The following is a 20,949-nucleotide window of genomic DNA, read 5'->3' on the forward strand; positions in this document are numbered from 1 at the left end:
AAAAACACATGTTGCCTAGCAACTAGTGTTGTTACACAGAGTGGTCTATCAGGATTTGAAAGTTGCCGACAGTGACCAAAGAGCCTTAGTGTTAAATTCTTTTCATCAGGAACATTTGTCAGATTTTTTTTTACTCTATTTTGGTTTGTCTTTCAGCCAGAAGACATTGGGCAGTCTCCAGCCCCCACATCAGACAACGACAAAGTGGACCTGGAGGCTTTCAGTGAGTTCACCAAGATCATCACCCCTGCCATCACACGAGTTGTGGACTTTGCCAAAAAACTTCCCATGTTCTCTGAGGTCAGTGTCTGTTTTTTCAAATATGTCTGAGTGTCCCATAAATACACATGTTCATAAACAACACCATGCTGCATTATGACATCAGTTGTCAGAGACCGCTGTGATAGAGCAATTATCTGATCTGCTCCAGCTGTCACTGTACTTTCTCTGAACCAAAACTGCATGAATGATAGAGGCTGCCTGTGGGTTTCCTTAGTTTCAAATCTGCCTTGTTTTCTACCAAATATGAGTAATGGCCTTATTAAAAAATTTGCTGTGAATCACTTGTTATTTTGCCCCTCTAATTGCTCATGTGAACACACAACGATCACTGATCATCACTTATTGACTTGCTACACTGGAGGACATTGAAGCCTCTAAGGGAGGATAAGCGAGGATATTTCATTGTGCTTGGAATATCAAAAGACCATTTAAAAGAAAAAAGCCAGATTTGTCATTGTCAAAGGCAGGGCTTCTGTTCTGCCCATTCAAGAAGTAATTCAGATTTCTGCTTCCCAACATTTTAACCGGCCCCACTACAAACACATTTTTTCAAATGTTATTTTTATAATTAATTTATATGTATTACTTGTAAAATTATACATTTAGATTTATACTATTTTCTCTAATTTTAAATACTTTTAGGAAAATAACTTTTAAATGTATTTAATTTTTCACACATACAAGTATAGTTTTTTCTTCAAATTAAAAATGACATTTATTATAATTAAACAGGAACTCCTAGACAGCTTTTGCTGGAAAATTATGGCATGGCAGAACATTACTTATTGGTTTTGTTGTTTTCGGTCCTATCTTAGTGATGCTATCAGAAATCATTCTTGCAGTTTCGACAGTACTTCATCTATGTTAGCCAGGTTGATTTTCCCCCAGGGAAAAGCTGACAACAAATAGCAATTGGATAGTGGTTTATCCTTGTTTTTGGGTCTCGAATGATGTCATGTGACCTTTAAAAGCACAAGAATCATTTGTGCTTTATTGTCTTCCACTGATGTCCAGCTGCCCTGTGAAGACCAGATTATCCTGCTGAAGGGCTGCTGTATGGAGATCATGTCCTTGCGCGCAGCGGTGAGATATGACCCAGAGAGTGAGACGCTGACTCTGAGCGGGGAGATGGCTGTCAGTCGAGAGCAGCTGAAGAATGGAGGGTTAGGAGTGGTGTCTGATGCCATCTTTGATTTGGGCAAAAGCCTGTCACAGTTCAACCTGGATGACTCAGAGGTGGCGCTGCTGCAGGCTGTACTGCTCATGAGCTCAGGTGAGATGGACTGCCAGCTGCTACAGCCATATGTAGGTTCTTAAGAATCATAACTATTATGATTTGAGATAGTTCACCCAAAAATGAAGATCCTGTCATCATGTCATCTTCATTTTCTTTCAAACCTGTGTGACTTTTTCCTTTTCTACCATGTGACTCAAAAGTAGAATGTTTACATTTGAAATTTCAAAGTTATTGTTCACTAATAATCTTTCCCGTCACTGCAGCTTTCAAAACAAATATGGCATCCTTAAAAGCACTGTGAAAGGTTTGATGCATGTGACAAGACTAATGATGTTTGAGTTATAATTGGAAGGAGGTTTGTTAGTGAATAATAGCTTTCTGTTGATTCCTCCCAGACATATAACCTCAGAAGACATATGGACTACTTTTACTGTGCTTTTTTGCTTATTATCCAGTACCATTCAAACATTTCACATATTTCACAATATGATTGTTTTACTGTATTTTTGATCAAATAAATACCACCTTGGTGAGCATAAGAGACTTGAAAACGTGAAAAAATCTTACCAGCCCCAAACCTTTGAATGGTATTGTATATGTAATCAGCAATGTTTTCTTTAATATTGTGTCTACTGATAAATGGCACCATCTGGTGGGTCAAAAAAAATCATAGCCAAAATGGCATTACATATATCTAATTTAAAATATTTAATAAATGATTAACCATTTTATGTAACATCCATTCATGCTCAAGTGAGATGCATTACAAAAATGCCTGATGTATAACATTTTTAATATAACAGTAGTCTTTTTTTTAAAGCCTGTAGTCTAATGATTATTTACTTACCACTGTACAAAAAAGCATTAAAGGAGACATAACACATAGTTTCTGCCAATCTCATGTTAATCTTGAGTACCTATATAGTAGTATTCTATCATTCATGTCACCAAAGAGACTTTAGTTTTATCAGATTTATAAAATCTGAAAACAGCTGAGCTGCTAGAGGCAGACGTGGGCGGAGCTAAAGAGTCACAAGCATTTACCACCAAAACACAGAAATTTGATGCCGTTTTTCTTGGCTCATCACTGGGATCTTTTTTTCGCTGGGACTGCTCCATCTTTCAGTATCAAACGATCTGCAAATCCAGCCTCAAACTTGGCCTTGTTTATAAAACATTCTTCACTGAAATTGCAAAACACTTGCGAAATTCCGTTGCTACCTCAAAAAACAAACTGCATCCACTGTTCACGTAACACTGGGTTCGTTGGGAAGCTAAACAAGGTTATCTTTCCCTCACATCCAGAAACACTTCTTTGGAGACATTCTTCTCGAGCAAGTCCTGTGCAGCGCTGCCGACGACTTCTGTGACCCAAATGAAGCACGTTGATGGGCTGCTCTTGCTCGCGTTCTGGTTGATGCCATGAAGGCCCATGCTTGAAAAAAACTTTCCGAAACTTATATGAACCCAGAAGGAGTGTATTTGGCGCAGAAATACTCCAAATAGTTTTTTGAAACTTTGGCCATGTTTAGCATGAAAATCCAGCTCTTTTAATACTGTTATTAACTCAGAATGCATAAAATAGCATTAGACCCCCTCAACCAACCCACTTTAATATAACATTTATTAAATATTGGTTCTGCATACCAGTTATCAGACACACACACACAAAAACTGTCAAGGAATTTTTATTTTGTGTTCAACAGAAAAAAGATATCAACATATGGGTTTGAATCCACATGAGTGTGAGTAAATGATGAAAGATTTTTCATTTTGGGGTGAACTATCCCTGTTAACTTCCTTTAACTTTCCTGTTATGACCTCTGACAGCATCTTGACCGCCTGAATTCACTTTAATATTAGTTGAGTTTTCCATTGCACAGATCGTTCCGGACTCACGTGTGTGGAAAAGATCGAGAAGTGTCAGGAGATGTACTTGTTAGCATTCGAGCACTACATCAACCATCGCAAGCACAACATCTCACACTTCTGGCCCAAGCTGCTGATGAAGGTGACAAACCTGCGCATGATCGGCGCCTGCCATGCCAGCCGCTTCCTGCACATGAAAGTGGAGTGTCCCACAGAACTCTTCCCCCCACTCTTCCTAGAGGTCTTCGAGGATCAGGAGGTGTGACCGAGAGCCACGGGGAAACTTGGGGAGGGGGAAAAGGGGGCAAAACTGGTCGTGAATATGCATACCAGAAGCATTTGATTTTTGCATCCTCATGCAACGCCGAACCGGGACATGTACTTTATTTTGCACCATCAGCTTTGTCTGGGATATGTTTTGGGTTGTCGGCTTCCACACCTTTTGACCCTACAGTAACTTTCCATTCAGATTCCTCCCACAGACAGACAAAATGCTAGCACGCATCAACCTACCTCTCATACCAACATACCTCCCAACCTCAGAAGGAGCTTATTTTTAAAGCGTGACAAAGAAACCCACACATTCAAAATCTGTTTAATAACCTGTTTTGGAAATGTTAGCTGTTGTTGTCAGGACAGAGGAAACTTTTATGAGTACATCGAACAGCTGTACATGGGCTCTACACGATTAACCTACAAAATAATGCTAATTTTCCTCTGATTACAGTAGTATTTTAGCATTCATCTTCCTCTTTGCACGCATAGAATATCTCCTTTGTAAACATAACTACCTGTGTGCACTTGTACACTCTGTACATACATTATTATGTTGTCAACTTCTCATACCTCATATACACCAGCATACAGACATACATGTAGCAACATGTCCATACATGTATGTATGCTTACAATTCTACCTGCATTAACCCATCTATCAACTCACAATGCAGTATCTACAGTTCTCATATACCTTCCTATCTACCATATCCACTTGTATGTTACTTAAGCTGAACATTTTGTGACCTCATTTTCTGAATAGCCTCTTGTTGCTTTCTGTCATGTCATGTTACCCATTTGGACTGACAGATTGATGTACATACGTATTAAGCCATATGCTGTGGTTTGAGACATCCATCTACTGTACATATTATGACCTTCAGATCGCTCGCTGTGCTCCCACTCACCTGTCTCATCAGATAGTAGCAAAAACATAGTAGTGCCGTGGTATGTCTTTTAGAGAAATATTACCCCTCAGATCCATCCATCCTACCATTTATTTGGACAAAATAAGAAGTACAGGGTGGTAAATGATCATGAAATATACAGGAAAAAGTAAGTCCTTGAAAATCAAAATTTGACAGATGGTAATAAAAGAAGAAACTAGGGGTTAGATCATTAATAGTTGAGTACAATGGGGCTAAAATAACCACTTCAACAAAAGGTGTTTTTCTGTTTAAGTATTTTATATGTAAATATGATTAAATGCTAACATTATTTTAGTATTGTCTTAAAAACTGCATAATTGTGTCTATGCTACAATGTTCCACAAATGAACCTCCATTGTTATTGGAGCAGTGAGTTCAATTTCAGCCATCTTGGCTTTGGCTGTATTTTTCCCATTCAGCGGCTTTAAAAATGTAAAGATTTTAAAGGGATAGTTCACCCAAAAATGAAATCACACACAAAAAAAAGACATTTTGAAGAATGTTGGTAACCAACCAGTTGACGGTAGCCATTGACTTCCATAGTATGGAAAACAATGCTACCATCAACTGTCTAGTTGACAACATTGTCCAAAATATCTTCTTTTGTGTTCAACAGAAGAAAGAAACTCTATAGTCAGCATGAAATGAAAATTCACCACATCTGTTTGTTAAATGCATGTTACTGTTCTTTTTTGTGAACAACACCTTAACTGCGTGTGCCTTGTAAATGTGCCTCAGTTATACTTCCTCTGGCGGACACAAAACAGACAATACTGCATCTAAAATAAGTTGCTCAATAACTTCTTGTTTGTTAATTCACGCATATGTGCATTTTTTATTTTTTTGTCACCGTTATGTTTAATCAAAATTACATACACTTGTATCACAATATGGAATAAATATCTGTTGCTACTTTAGTTTTACCTAATACATTTTTTCCCAAATACAAATTCAGTTATTTACTAATTGCTAGTTTGCTGAAAAACTGTCGACTTAATCACCTTCAACAAAACTGAAAATCATAAACAATCATCTTTGCAAAATATATAATTTCAAGGACTCTCATTAGTTTCATCTGCAACATTTACAATTTTTTACAAATTAATAAATGACTTCAAATAAACCTTATTTATTTTGCCATGCATAGCGACAGACAGGTCCTTAGGGTAGTACTGTAGTTCTGTTTGTGGCTATCCATTGTTTTGAGAGGGAAATTAAAAATAGAAAGGACTTTTAGCCTCATTGTACACTACATCTTTTCTGATTTTGAAAGTGGGGAACTTAAAATCTCCACAACCTTCTTGCAAGAGGAAATGAGTGTCACTTACCTCTCCATCTCTTCAAACAGACTCAAATAAACCCCTCATCCGTGCATCGCAGTCTGTTTCCCTCACCTGCTCATGCATATATATATTCCTGCTTTAACCTGTACATAAACGTGCACATTTACACTAAAAAGTCACATACGTGTGATAGCAACCTCACTCATGTGTATCTTTCCCTTTCACTTGTGATGTGGGACCAAGTGTCAGTCTTGTTCCCTGTTTCTGAGGACAGTAAGAATGTGCCAGCTGAATGAATTTCACTGTGCTGTAACAGAGCTAACTGATTGCTTAGCAGATTATTTTGCTTTAAGCAAGCGCTGGAGAACAGCACAAGAAGATGGCTCCTGCATAACACAAATCTCAATTTTTGTCAGCCCAGTTCTGTGGTCCCTGTGCATGTACATCTCACACAAGAACTTTTCATGAACTCTTCCCCAGCAAAGGACACAGCCAGACCCCCAAAGCATCCCTTCAAGCAGTTACCAGCTTAATTTTTGTGGTTCAGACACATAGCAGGGTTTCAGTGTCCTTTTTGACTGATACTGTGTCAGTATGGCTCTAGGAAGTGAGACGCAGACTCCATTTAAAGTGACACAGAGGAACAAAAGGGCAGAAAGGACAAACTCACTGTGACTAGCTAAACTCAGGCACGGAGCTCCCATGAGGCCATGCATCTGACTCAGGCTCAATCTAACCCACCAGCACTGCAGACATGCACTGCCCACAGTCACAATCTTCTGCACCAGCAAGGGTCAGCTCCGCTGAGCCCTGCCCACAGACCCTGTTCTTGATAACAGGGAATCAGGAAGCCATTTGTTCTGCTGGACGTTTTAGTTTACAGCACTTTTATTAGAGCAGAATTCAGTCCTTTACACCTAGCCAGATCATGAATATATTGGTTGAGACTTTGACTCTTAAAGGGGCCATATCATGAAATTTTGAAATAAAGTTCATTGTACTATGAAATCAGACTGTAACTTTCAGAACTTCTTCCCTTGTCCATATTTAAAGGTCATTTACTGAAACTATGCAGCAAAAATATATTTTTCTGAATATAAACATATGACCACCAACATTTACATATTAGCAATTCTTATTTGGTGTCCACTCACTATGACAAAGTAAGATAGGTAATATTATTCTTAAACACCAGAAGGACTAACAATTAGAGTAAAATGTTGGAAATTACTTCAAACGTTGTGCTTTTCCTGGCTGTGTGTAGCACCTACTGCTCTGCAGATCATTATAGGATCCCAGTGTTAATAGTTCACCCAAAAATGAAAATTCTATCATCATTTATTCATTTCTGGTGTTGTTTCAAATCCATAAAACTTTTGTTCATCTTTGAACACAAATGAGGATATATTTAATATATTCTCCTATTTTTTGTCCATTTATTTAAAGTCCACACAACCAAAGGTTTGATGCATCAGAAAGTACAAATACATCCTAAACTTAATCTATATGAATCAAGAATCAAAGTGCTTAATATGTTCATTTAATATTTTTTCCAAAATACAAACAGAGATATCATCAAATATGTTTTTTACGGGAAAGGTTCTGCCAGGATAATATACCTTCAATTTATGGATGTTTCCTTTAACCCTAAAAAACAACATGCACTGTCCAGTTTTTACAAAAATGATGAGAGAATATTAATAACAAACAAACAAAAGCTTTGTTCAGATGATGAACGGAAAAGTCTTGTAAGGAAATCTGGAAAGACAGGGCTTGTAAATGATCCCAGAATTTTCATTTTTTGGTGAAATATTCCTTTAAGAAACAACATTTTTAACAAGGTTTCAGCACATATTTCAGAACAGATTGGATTCAGTTTACAGATGAGCACAGCAAAGCCCTGTTGCTCATATCACATGCAAATAAACTGTTTATGACTTAAAGCCAAAAAAATAGTAAGGATCAGCAAGAAGATGTAAAAACAGTTATTAAAAACTAAATTGTTATTATTGTCAGAGCAAAAAATAATAAGCGGAACTCAGGGGAAAAATGTAAATAATAATAATAATAATAATAAAATGTATGATATGACTCCTTTAATAGATCTTAAAAAGTCTTCTCAACACCCCTTCTGGAAAATTCACACGCCCCAATAAATTCCATGTGAAATACATGTCCATGTCTGCAATGTAGCAAGTCATATTTGAGATCCAAAAGTTCAAGTGTTAAAAGAAGACCTGCCATTCCTTTAAAAAAAACAACAACTCTGTCCATCTTCTGATGAGGAATGTAAAAATAAAAAGACAAAGCACTCATTCTTTAGTATGAATACTTGCTGTATTTTATGTTGAGTGGACATAACACATTTGCAGGCTGTGAATTTTAAGTGAGCGGATTGTGACAAGAAATTGTTCAAACACAGCAAAACTCAAGTTGATGTCAGACACTGTGCTTTGTTGTACGTTTTTTAATCTGAACTGTACTGTGGACATTGTGCTTCTCATGTGTTTAATTGGTTTGACACCTTTCATTAGAATTTACTCTGCCTGTCTCCCGTATCAAGATTCTCTTAGTGATTTGATGATGAGCACTTCTGTTTATTAAAACCTTCATACCTCATGTGTGAACGATAGAAGAGGATGAGTTCAACATAGACTTATTAATGTCACATTTGTGTCAAACACACAGCACTTCTCACCTCTCCAGTATCCTAGACTGCCATAATGTGATCAGGCTGGAATGAATGTAGTTGTAGGTCTGACAGGTTAGAAACATAGTTAAAAGACGGCAAGATTTTTTTTATCCAGTCAGAAAAAGACACATCTGCAGCAGATCTGCATTTCTTTGAGAGGTAAACCACCTTCACCAGTACCTCAATCTACAGTATTCAACATGGTCTAACACACAACAGGACCTTGCGCACTTACTTTAAAAAAAAAACATCCTCATCCTCACTGCAGGCACCTCAATATTGATGTGTAAACGCATTCATTGCAATAGACCAAGGGCACAGAACTCAGTTCCTGGAGGGCTGCAGTCCTGCAGAGTTTAGTTCCAAACCTGCTCTAACTCGTATGTGATTTTCAAATAAGCCTGAAGGACTTGATGAGCTGGATTAGGTGTGTTTAATTAATGAAGCTTAACTCTGCAGGGCTGTGGCCCTCCAGAAACAGAGTTTTGCACCCCTGCTCGATAAGTGATCTTTAGCTATATGATTTTATCTGCATTCTCACAAATAGCTCATTAATATATAATGACAAAGACAATGATGCTTGCACAAATGATGTTTGTCAGTGTCCTTTTCTTGCTCGTGAAGCATAATCCATGTGCTTTTACTCGATTTTGAACACTATGCTTATACAGGAAGTTGTTAAGGTGCCCTCTCCTTTATGGGTCGGTGATACACTGTCTAATCCAGTGATGCAGAATTGCTGTTTTTTGTAGCATTGTACATTATCCGTCTATGAAACTATCCTAGTATAAACCTGTAATGGATGTGAAAGGCCTGTGAGGTTTTTCCCCTACAATGCCTCTCTGTTCAATGGATTAGTGGGTGCAATGCAGACTATGTATGTCAAAACAAATGTTTTTTGTTCTTTTTTATATTTCAACTTTATTTGAAGAAAAATTCAACAATTTTAACTGATTCCCAAACCGCTTGACCATCATTGGACTGCGGCTTGGTCAATATGTATATATATATTCAAGATATTTGCTTTGAGCAAATTATTTGCATGTAGTAACTAATTTAACAATTCAGATCATATTTTCACATACAGGAACCAAGCAGAAATGATTAATAAAAAATGTCCTGTTTGCAGGTATACAATCAAAATATATGTATGTGTTCAATACCAATCATAAAAAAGCAAAACATGTGGGAGGGGTGTAAAAGTAACTCAGGTATGTGTGCTACTTTTCACTTTAAAAAAAATGTTTAATAAATGATTGTTGTCTGTTGTGAAGACCTCTTGTGTTTGATTATGTGTTATCATTGGCTACTCATAAAGGACTTGATATCACCGCACAAAATAAATTGCTGTACCAAGAAAGACTGGTTAGATTTTATAGCAAATACATACCAGGAATATATATATATATGTGTTAGAGCAACTATATTTATATAGAGAGAGCTAGAGAAGGGCATATATGCTTGACACTTTGTACTGCATATACTACGATCACCAGTACCACTAGAGGGCAGAAGATAGGCCTACTAAAGACAAGCATTGACTTGCCAGCTGCTACAATTTAGATGATAAAAACACATTAACTGAAAATGTCAAACATTTATTTAGCTACTAATCATTTTATATTTTTATATTTAGGTAGGCTATTATCAACACACAGCATTCCTTCTCCTTCCAGCCTGTCATTTAGCTGGCAGAGCTGGCGCAGGAATCCATCATTGGGCCCGATCTCCCGTTTCTCTCTCACTGTGGCCACAGCGGCTCGTACATCCATCCTGTGCTGCAGCATCAGGTGTGCGATAACTAGCGCAGCCGAGCGACTGTAGCCTTTCTGACAGTGTACATACACTTTACCTACAGAAAAACGAGAGACTGTGACTCTTTTATTGGATGACACTGAGTGCAACATATACAATTCTAATAAAACTTTCAAGATTTTAAGGCCAAGACATTCAACAGTGGGCGGGAAAAAAGCAACAGAAAACGTAACAATTTTTAGGAGATGGCGATTTCGTGTGAATATTAATGAGTTAGAATTATTAATGCGTAGGAATTTTTGTAGAAACCTAACCCACAAGCAGATATGAAAACGTACGAATGAGAGCGTACAAATCCACCAAAATGCATAATAGCTAGATTTGTCATTAGAGTGTGTTGGAAAAACAGAATTTTATTTGTATTCCAATCTAGTTAACAGTCCTCGAATTTGATTGGTCGAACGGCGCTCCAAGAAGACTGATATAACAGTCCAGCAAACTTTTCGCGCGCTTTTTCCGTAACTCTGTTTTGCAGGTTACATATTACGCCAGTAGGTGGCGATAAGTTTCTTCATGGGTGAGTCACATTCAGTCAAATAAACTGCTTCATTCAAGCATGACACTTTTCTGAATGAGTTATTGAAACTATTGGACATTCAAGCAGTAAACACCTTGGAAATGCGCAGCGGTTAGCTTCCTCTGGCGGACAAAAACAGACAATACTGCATATAAAATGTAAGTTGCTTAATAACTTCTTGTTTGTATTTACAATCCTTTCTCTTGATAGCAGTCTTGCTGGCGTGATATTGTTTATAACCTTATATTATATTGTCTGGATAAAGCAGGTTGCTATAGGAGAAATAAACCCTTCTTTATAGCCCAGAGTTGAGGTTCATGAAGCATATCCAAGTTAGCAGTGACAGCAGGCAGCAAGCAACCATTTTATTATTAGTGGGTCATTGAAACATTAAGAATATTGGGGATACTAAAGGGATCATTCTCCCAAAAATGAAAATTCTGTCATAATTTACTCATCCTCATGTCTTTCCAAACTTGTATGACTTTCTTTCTACTGTGGAACGTGAAAGAAGATCATTTGAGAAATGCCTGTTTGATTACCAACATTCTTCAAAATATCTTCTGTTATATTCTGTAAAAGAAAGAAAGTCATTCAAGACATTCACTCGTGAGGGTAAGTAAATGATGACAAAATTAAAATTTTTGGGTGAACTATGCTTTATTAATGAGTATCTAAATGCAGTACCACTGCCACAGAATGGGCAGAGGAGAAAAAGATATTCATTTTAAGCTTTTTACCAAGACCCTTCAGACCTTTCATTGCCAAAGCTCTTCCAATGAAATTAGAAGCCTCTTCAAAATATACGCTGAGGTCAAAATGGTCAGTGTCAAAGGCTGGTATCCCATGATAGATGATCTGTGTATCCGCATAGAACTCTGCATCCGTATTCACATGCATGTCCGATTGGCCTTCTGCAGCATTGAGGATCAAACTTGCAACACCAGCAGACTAAAACCCTTTACAATATAACATACACACCAGTTGAGATACCGTTAAATAACAGCTACATCAGTATGAGTGTCTGAAAGCATCAAGCATTAGAGGGCGTCCTTCACACATGGAAAATAGTCCATGTTTATTTAAAGGCTTGCCCTTGAGAATTTGCAACAGGATACATGAACATGTTTTGAATCTCAACGTATCAGATAAGAAAGGCTAAACGTATGACTGCAAAATGTAAATGTTTGTTGAGCTCTGCTGCTATAATTAAAGAAAAGAAAAAAGAAGGAAAAAAAAAACATCAAACATATCTGGAGGCTATGGGAGGACTTACTCATTTCCTAGGAGTATCCCGGGGTAAACTTCATTGAAATGTTTGGAGGGCATACAGAAGTCTCCATTTTCATCTGTCAACAGATCATTGAGTTGCTGAACAGACACTTCATAGTCTGTCATGTTCAGCTAAAGATAAATTGCCTTTCAAGTAGAAAATGCTCTTCCTCAGGCCTCAATGCTGACTTGACTTTCTTTAATCCGGTTCCATCTTCATTATGTTGCCTTTTAGGGTATTAAATAATGGTCTAGTGTTTTCAGTCCGATGGTCAGTATTCAGCTCAAGATAATTCAAAAGTGGTTCACATTCATTTCTTAGCTGTTTTTGTTGTTAGGCCTAGAGAGAGTTGACTTCAGCCAAACACTCAAAGCTGTTACCCTCTTTGTGTGCTTCAAACCACTAGGTGGCATCAGAAAGTCTTGTGTTTTTTTTATATGGAAGCATATGGGTAGCAAAATTCATTTTGAAATGTAATGTATGGCAATGCAATATGTAAAATGGGAATGCATTTCTTTATTTAAATTTACATTTTCCCATACATATGTGCAACATTTAGTGCAAAATGAAAATTCAATTATATAATTTACATTTGCCATTACTAGTTTTAATATGTAAATTAAAAACATATTTTTGCTTTATTAGTTGCCAAATTGGCAACTTGCATTTTCATTGTGCTACCAGAAGATAATTGTAGCAAAATGCAGTGTGAAAGCGTTTGGTTTAATGTGAAAATTGACCTATTGTGCCTCTTGTTGCGGAGCCCCGCCTTGATATGATCGGCTCGGAATGCATTTTAAAATCCACATTGACTTTAACTACATTATCGTGGGGTATTTAATGAAAATGCAATTCAAATGTCTTAAGTGTAAGTGTCAATTCAGTTTGGGTAATACAATCAGTTTGGGTAATACAATTTCATTTTAATTTTGCAACTTATAAATCGTTAAAATATGTTTTTAATTTACATATTAAAACTAGTGTAGGAAATGGCAAATGTAAATTATATAATTGAATTTTAATCTTCATTTTCCACTAAACGTTGCACATATGTATGTGAAAATGTACATTTAAATAAAGAAATGCATTGCAATTTTACAAATTACATTTCAAAATGAATTTTGCTACCCATATGCTTGCTTCCATAGTTTTTAACATACTTAACATGATGGAATATAGCTTTTAAAAAGAGATTTTTTTTAGACTTTTGAGATTTTTAGATGAAATCCATTTGGTATGTCTACATGTCCTGACATGACATGCTATACTCCATCTAAAGTTTTTAAACATAATTTTCTTTAATTATTTTATAATTATTGTGCATGCAACTTTATTTTTCATTTAACTTTTTATTTATTTATTTATTTTGTGTTTATTCTAGATTTTTATTGTATAAACTAAGATGGAATATTTGTAGTTGTAAAAATTCATTGTCACATGGCAGGGACATAAAACTTGTCATAAATATATTTTCCTAAAAAATCAATCAGAAATTCCTGACAGTGAAATATTGAGCACATTCAAACAAATTAATGAAAGGGTCAAACTGAGAAGTTTGGAAACCAAAGCAAGATTTCAGGACTACTGTTGTAGCGAAGAGAAAATATGCAATAGTTTGATAAATAGTAAAAAAGAATGACTGAGGTTTCAAGCTTTGAAATATAGGATAGACGTGCATGGCAATCAGACAATGGCATTTTATTCAAATTTACAAGAGCTTACAAAATCCACATTTAGAATAGATTACTTATTCAGTCTTTAAAAAATCCCACACAAAAACCTGCAAGCAAAAAAAATGTCAGCAATGTAAATCTTCATGAAAAAAATACTGGGGAGGAAGTTGAAGAAAGTTGGGCTGTGAGTAAATAGTGCTAAAAAGGGCTGGTGTGATCTGAAATAGAGTGGACTGGTAGAATCAGTAGAGGGGATGCAAATAAACTGTCCTAAACTGTCCTAGACTGTCCTAATTAAACATCCCGTCACATCATCTGAGTTCTGGACATTGGATCTTGATGATGACCAGGGTACCAGTGTCCAAAAGAGTTCATATATCCTCCAGAGTGGATGGGGGCACCTTTGGTTGACATGGAAACATCCCACAGGGGCATTCCTGGTGAACATGGTGTTCCGGATGCAGAAGCTGCTTGAAGGTGTTCTCCTTCTGGTCCGCTTGATGCATGCTTCATGATCTTTTTGTACTTGGACCGCTTGTTCTGGAACCATATCTTTACCTGTAACATTTGCATTTGGATTAGCATTTGTTACAACACGTTTCCATCTGTTTAAAAGCATATGGTGAACTTTATTATTATTATTTATAACACATAAATCAAGCAAGATTGGAAGGAATTATCAAAATACATGTAGAACCATAAGCTCTTTTCAGGTGGGAAATATAGGGTGATGTTTGAGACCATATATATAATTAACCATATATTTTATTAACTGATAAAATGTCAAACAGAAGGACCCATGATGATACTGTATAAAATTACTATCAAAATAAACAGACAAACCACAGTCAGAGAAACACATAGACCACAAACTGGTGAAATTATGAACAATATACAATGTAAATGAAACACCCTGATCACAAAAATAAGACATAACTTTTAATAATAATAATAATAATAATATGACAGCACTGTTTTATAATAAATATTATATTTAAAGTCAAATCTAATGCATCACACAAAGACTTCTGGAAAGTCTTTTTTTCCCCAATAAAAATTATGAAAGCAACTTATTTATAAAAGTAAATAAAGTACTAAATTGAACTGTTTTTTTTTTCTTCCACTTGAAACCACATTTAACTATAAAGGAACATGTTATCTTTGAAATACAGGTCAAGACTTTTTCTCGTCTTTTTGTAGTTGTAGAGCACTTCAGATTTTTTACAAACAGAACAGGATTAACAGAACATCACAAGCAGACATTTTAAGTGTGAATATCTGCCAGCTTCGATTCAGCATGATTTTTTATTTTATTTTTTTAAATACCAGCTTGCTGCAAGTGAGAAGAGCTTGACAGTTCTTTGGATGAATTACAAATTTTAACCAGAACTCTCTCTAGCATACACTTGTGCATGTTTATTTTATTTATTTTTTGTTAAGAATATATGATATAAACAAGCCTTGATATTATAATCTGTGTTTTTAATTTTTTAATTGTGTGACTAATGTGGAAAATTCATACTAATTGTGAATTTACAATCAAAGTCAAACCCACAAAGCTGTAAAATCTTCTATAATGAAACATAATTAAAGTGATGTTTTTCAAGAGACTTTTAAGCTGGGTGAAAGTCCAATTACCTTTTTAATGTTTTCTCCGCACACTGACACCCAAAATAATTATTCTAATTTAGGATTTCACAATTGATTTTTTTTTTTAATGTGATGTTCCTCTTGCCGCCTGTGGTGATGCATTTATTTTTATCACTTAAATGATGTCTGCATGTATTACTATCAGAAAATAGATTAAATGAGCCGCCTGTACTAAAAAACAGGAACAGGTGCCAGAGGCAACATTCAACACTTTCTTATTGCAGCAATGACAGAATTTCAATTGTTAATAAAGAGTACTTGGCTCTGCAAACTGCCCACACACTATCACACACACATTGTAAAGTGTTGATATGTGTGTCCGTTCTGCTAAATATTTTCCTGCTGAAAAGATAATTTTCTGTAAATGTCTTCCAGAGAAAACAGTAACACTAAACAATGAAATATGTGATTCATTTCCAAACCAAAACAACAGAGTATATATATAATATATATATATATATATATATAATATATATATATATATATATATATCATATATATATATATATATATTGGAGTATTGAAGGTTTAATATATGCTACACAAAAAAAATAATACTCTAACACAGAAAGTTATAATTATAACAGTAAGAGCAATTAGTATGAATGAAGGTCATAATGTGTTTAGAATAATATATAAATATTGCTTTTAGTTACACTTTCACTGTTTAGTTTTAAAAATGTAATAATTCATATATTTGTATTTGCAACACTACCAGACCCAGACTTTCAAACTATTAAACGACAACCAAAAAAATAGGTATTTCAAAAGTAGCCAAATAAATGGAAAAAATATTTTTCAAGACAGTTTTAATGTGACGTTTTCTATAACAAAAAGAAAAAAAAGTTGACCTCTTTTCTTCATAACAAGTGAAGGTAACAACATTTTCTTCATAAAAGTAGTGCCTGTAGTTGAAGAAACACTGATTTTATGATTAATTAAAAGTTTTCATTGTTTCGAAGTTAGACTTTGTGTGTGGGTGGATGGTTTGTAATTTTTCTAGAAGCTTCACTGAGTCCTTTCATTATAATTACTGAAATGTAGGGTGAAGTCAGGTGAACTAGGCCACCGTGTAAAATGGATCATATAAGGTTTGGAGTAGAGAGAAGTTCTTAAATTTGTTCGTTTATATAGACCTATAGCTTGTGACCAAGGACTGGAAGTTACTAAATGTTGAAATAATTATAACTTTAATAAGTCGAAATATTTTTCTTTTTTTAGAATGCATGTGTGTACATGTGTACTTTAATAACAGTTGGATATTTACTTTCTTAATATAAATCTGAACAAAAAAAGTTATGTATAAAAACAACTTAATCTGTAAAATTATAGAAAACTGCAGTTAAATTTGCGCTCCCGGTTGGAAACAGAACAGAACTAAACTAAACCGGATACTGCAGCCATGGTCAGATCCGCACTGCAGAATCGAATACTATATCTGCATTCATAAATTTATCTTTGTTGTCTAGGTATATGCCATATCTACTTTTAACTACAGTTATGCGAGATGTGTGGCTGCCTCGAATTTGATTATTGAAGCAGATTAGAACCTGTTATTGAAGAAGAAAGAGAATCACATTTATTTATTTAGCCTATTTATTTATTTTCTTGTTTGCGAAATTAAGGGTGAAAACCATTTGCAGGGTCATATATTAGGCTACTTCCATAATAAATATTATTAAGAATAGCCTATATCACACGAAGTTGTGCTTATAAACGTGAGCCTATATAAAGTTCTAACTTGAATGTCATCCCGTGGCAGCACAGCTCGCGAAGTATGTTATTTATTTATTTATTTATTTTTTGCTATATTTACAAACACAAATATAGGCTACTAGACGACATAGCATTTTATAATAATGCAAAACAGGCCTCCGTTGTTATCGTTTATTTTTAGGTCCTTTGTACCGGATAAATAGTTCTAAAGGATTTGAGGCTTTTTTATATTTTACGAACATTTTTACTTAATACTTTAATGATGTATTTGGGAACGTGCGGTATGGTAAACTGTAGGCTACTTTACGCGCTACCAACTTTCTTCTTTGTCCTTTGTACAAAGACACAGGCACATACACAACAGGCACGTTCACCTGTTGAAGTCTCCACATTGGTTTGTATAGACAAGACCAAAAACTTCTGGTGTTTACAGAAAGAAAAACGATCTTTTATTCTTATTATGAACCAATTTTCTTTTCAGAACGGTCCACAAAAGCATGCAGACACACAGATACACGATACACACATCATGGAGTAAAGTCGGAGTTATTCTCCGTCTTTAATTCAGTGTTGTCATGTGTACATACCTGTGTTTGTGTCAGCCCCAGTTTGGCTGCTAGATCAGCGCGCTCCGGCAGCGCGAGGTACTGGGTCTGTTGGAAGCGCTGGTTGAGCGCCTGCAGCTGCAAGCTCGAGTAGATCGTGCGGGGTTTGCGAATCTTCTTCCCCTTCCCGTTCAGCCGGATTTCCCCACTCTCAATGGAACTTTGCTTCTCGGAATCGAGTAAGAAGATTAAATATTACATTTAAAAAATAATATCGGAGGTAGGCCTACTGATAAGTGTTAAACAAATCAAAGAAAATAAATAATTTCTAAAAAATGTGAAGGCCATTCTGTCAGAAGAAAAGGTTTGTCAACCGCATACAAGACAACGCGTTTAAACAGTCATTTTCACTACATGACATTTCTGAAAAAGCAGCTCCTGTGTGTATAATTTGTAGCTAACTTTATTGTCAAATTTCACTTTAATTAAAAAGTTATAAAAAATTGTTACATGAAGACTAAAACAAGCCAGTGATAATTTATTTTCCTTTTCTTCTTCTTCTTTTTATTTTTTTTTTTAATCTTGCAAAATCCAAAAACAGGTTTCAAAGAATCACGAGACATTAATCCGTGTGTGTGTGTGTGTGTGTGTGTGTGTTGATTTTGTTAATTGGAGTTATACATTAGTCTATATTAATTCATATTGCGTATTTAGCCAGTAAAGTTTAATAATGTGGCATTACAAAAATTACACGAATGTCTTAGAGTTGAGTTCAACTAAAGCAAATATGCTCACTCTTAAAATAATCGTTAAATCCATAGTGAACAATTAGCCTATAGAGTACTTTGACAAAGTATGATTTAACGATTTAGCATGTAATTTCACTATTCTGTCTTTATACTTAGCTATAAATAAGCACTTATATTTCTCCAGGTTTTTTAATGCACTCAACCCGTTTAAAAAAAATGTGAATTTTGCAATAAGTCTTTGACACATTTCACAATGGACATGTAAACGTTTTGACACGTTATTAATTAGAATTGCGTCGGGAATTAAATTAAATGTAAAGATCAATAATCATACATGTCAAACCCAAATTCTGCATTTCTGTCTTCAGAAATCAATCTATGCTATGCCTGGTAAAACTAATTTTCTCAGTCAGCTTAACTTTGGCGCAACACGGAATTTAGTAGGCTAACCCTTATTTTTTTTTATTTTTTTATCTATAATTATAATTATTATTATTATTATTATTATTATTTTTATTGTTTTTTTTTTTTTTTTTGAAGCCGTGTCGGGTTAGGGTAAAGGAAAGCACACTTTACCTGCATCCTCTACTCTTGAATGACCGACTGGGTTGTTGTGTTGATATGGTAGGTAAGCTCCGGATTGGTGATGGGCGGTGGGATAGTGGTAAGTGAGCGGGCGGCCGTATGAAGCAGCTCCCGAAGAGAAGGCTGCATCGTATTGCGAATGTGCACCTTGATGCAAACCGTGCACCGGATAATGCGCGTGAGACACACCGGGTGAATGCTGCTGGTGAGACTGGTAGCCGTGACTGAACTCCAGAAAAGCCGATTTTGAGGGGTCTGAAGCCACCAAACGTTCAGACAGTGAAGTCATAGTCATTTTTTAGAGTTATGTCCATTAGACCGATGCACCATAAAAAAGCAGCATCTATTTAGAAGAGTCATGTGATTTCCATCGCTTAAATAGCTTCATTAAAAAAAAAAAATCCATGCCCGTGAAAACGCGACGCTCATGTGTTTGCTTTCGTTTTGACTGTGTATGAGGTCTGTGAAGTTCATCTCAGCAGTCTCATCACATACTGGAGTTAATTCCAGCAGTGAGAACGCGCTCTCTTATTGGCTGCACGCGCCGTTCCCGACATTTCTTGAGACGCAATGACGTCACTAGTGTAACATGTACGTAACATCGCAAATTCACATGTTGTCAGCAAGAGTTTTGATGTATCTATACGACTGAAAAACAAAACAAAAAAACCTTTTAATAATTCCAATAAAACCAATAAATAAAAATAATTAAAAAAATTAAAAGAGGGCATTTAAGAAACCGTCTTAACGATAAGATTCATAAACATTGACAATAAAATAAATCAAGTGGTTATGCAAATATGTATACAACTGTCAACCCAAATTTATGAGTGACAACTGTGGTTGTCACACATTTATCCTAAATGTTTCGAGCATTAAGAAGGCATTTTGGGACTCGCTATGCTGTGGCTACCAAACTATCTCTTAAAAAAATGTCTTTTTTTCCCACTGTGGAGAATAACATCAGTGACATGGAAGGGCACACGAAAATTTGCTAAGAAAATACGTAAACATAAAGACGAAACAAACGTTATAGGCCTACTAAAATAATACATAACCATTAGCCTAAACAACATAAATGTAGACTAAAATTAAACAATCTTTCTACAAAAGGAAGAAACCAACTTATTAAAATGTATTAAACAAAATTCAACAAAAAGTGATGATATGAACGAAGGGGATTATGAATTTGGGAGCTAATTGTTTCAAGAATTAGACGTTACTTCTAAAACATGTAAGACCAGTCCTATTTTTACATAGCCTAAATGAAACAATATAGTGTAAACAATATTATCAACAAGATTATTTTAACTTCCAAACAATATACTATTTTTCATTAAAGATTTTATACAAATATTTTACAATAACTTACTACTGTTATCTTTAAAAATAGCCTACGTATTTTTTTTTTTTACCGTATGATTGTAAGATAATTTGCCGTGGTATTTTTCGTTTAAATGGCTAAAGTTAATATTTTGGGGATACAGGAAAGTTTCAACAGAAATCCGATTATGTTATTTTAGTCAAACAAAACAACAGTTTTCAAGGAAATCATTATTGGATAACGAAGTCAGACAGACAAGACAAAGTGAATGCAGCCTCCCACAGATAAAACTCATTTTTATCGCGGTCGAGAGGAGAAGCCTTGAAGAGAGCCCCTACTGCTGCTCGAGGTTGTTATATGTTTTGGTTGAAGGACACGTGTTATTAAACCGAAATAGTGACGTGGCGAGACAATAACACAAATTATAGGTGCTTTTATCTTATGCCAACATTCCTCACACACAGGTACAACCAACCGTCACGACACGCCCAGCCTCGATGCTCAGTCCTGAAGCCTGAAACCTGACCTTTAATG

At 35.5% G+C, this 20,949-nt stretch overlaps 3 protein-coding genes across 4 annotated transcripts in view; 1 reads left to right on the plus strand and 2 right to left on the minus strand.

Annotated features, from left to right (window-relative positions):
• LOC109052976 (thyroid hormone receptor alpha-A) overlaps positions 1 to 9,841 on the plus strand; it is a 36,396-nt gene extending 26,555 nt beyond the window's left edge. For both annotated transcript variants that reach the window (XM_042722980.1, XM_042722983.1), the window contains 3 exons: positions 157 to 300; positions 1,297 to 1,555; positions 3,403 to 9,841. In XM_042722980.1, coding sequence (XP_042578914.1) covers positions 157 to 300; positions 1,297 to 1,555; positions 3,403 to 3,653 — 654 coding nt within the window. In that variant the 3' untranslated portion in view covers positions 3,654 to 9,841. The remainder of the gene's footprint in view (positions 1 to 156; positions 301 to 1,296; positions 1,556 to 3,402) is intronic.
• On the minus strand, positions 9,463 to 12,579 carry LOC109053029 (dual specificity protein phosphatase 3-like). The gene is given in 3 exon segments (XM_042722991.1): positions 9,463 to 10,420; positions 11,641 to 11,851; positions 12,143 to 12,579. Coding segments are annotated over 3 exon segments (606 nt in total). The 5' UTR covers positions 12,299 to 12,579; the 3' UTR covers positions 9,463 to 10,181.
• A 1,267-nt stretch (positions 12,580 to 13,846) lies between these two features.
• On the minus strand, positions 13,847 to 19,604 carry LOC109052983 (homeobox protein Dlx4a-like). The gene is made up of 3 exons (XM_019070422.2): positions 19,083 to 19,604; positions 17,800 to 17,993; positions 13,847 to 14,404 (listed from the first exon to the last, which is right to left on the minus strand). Exons 1-3 carry the CDS (start codon positions 19,384 to 19,386, stop codon positions 14,153 to 14,155), a joined length of 750 nt encoding a protein of 249 aa, XP_018925967.1. The 5' UTR covers positions 19,387 to 19,604; the 3' UTR covers positions 13,847 to 14,152.
• Between the last annotated feature and the right edge of the window lie 1,345 nt (positions 19,605 to 20,949).

Source organism: Cyprinus carpio, chromosome A3 (genome assembly GCF_018340385.1).
Source record: "Cyprinus carpio isolate SPL01 chromosome A3, ASM1834038v1, whole genome shotgun sequence".
NCBI classification, from domain to species: Eukaryota; Metazoa; Chordata; class Actinopteri; order Cypriniformes; family Cyprinidae; genus Cyprinus; species Cyprinus carpio.

Excerpts from the sequence above, each read along its gene's own strand:
- LOC109052983 (XM_019070422.2), bottom strand. The coding sequence starts at position 19,386 with ATGACTATGACTTCACTGTCTGAACGTTTGGTGGCTTCAGACCCCTCA. Across the intron at positions 17,994-19,082 it reads TTCAAGAGTAGAGGATGCAG|ATTCCGAGAAGCAAAGTTCC; the intron begins GTAAAGTGTGCT and ends TCTTCTTACTCG. Across the intron at positions 14,405-17,799 it reads TGGGGCTGACACAAACACAG|GTAAAGATATGGTTCCAGAA; the intron begins GTATGTACACAT and ends CAAATGTTACAG.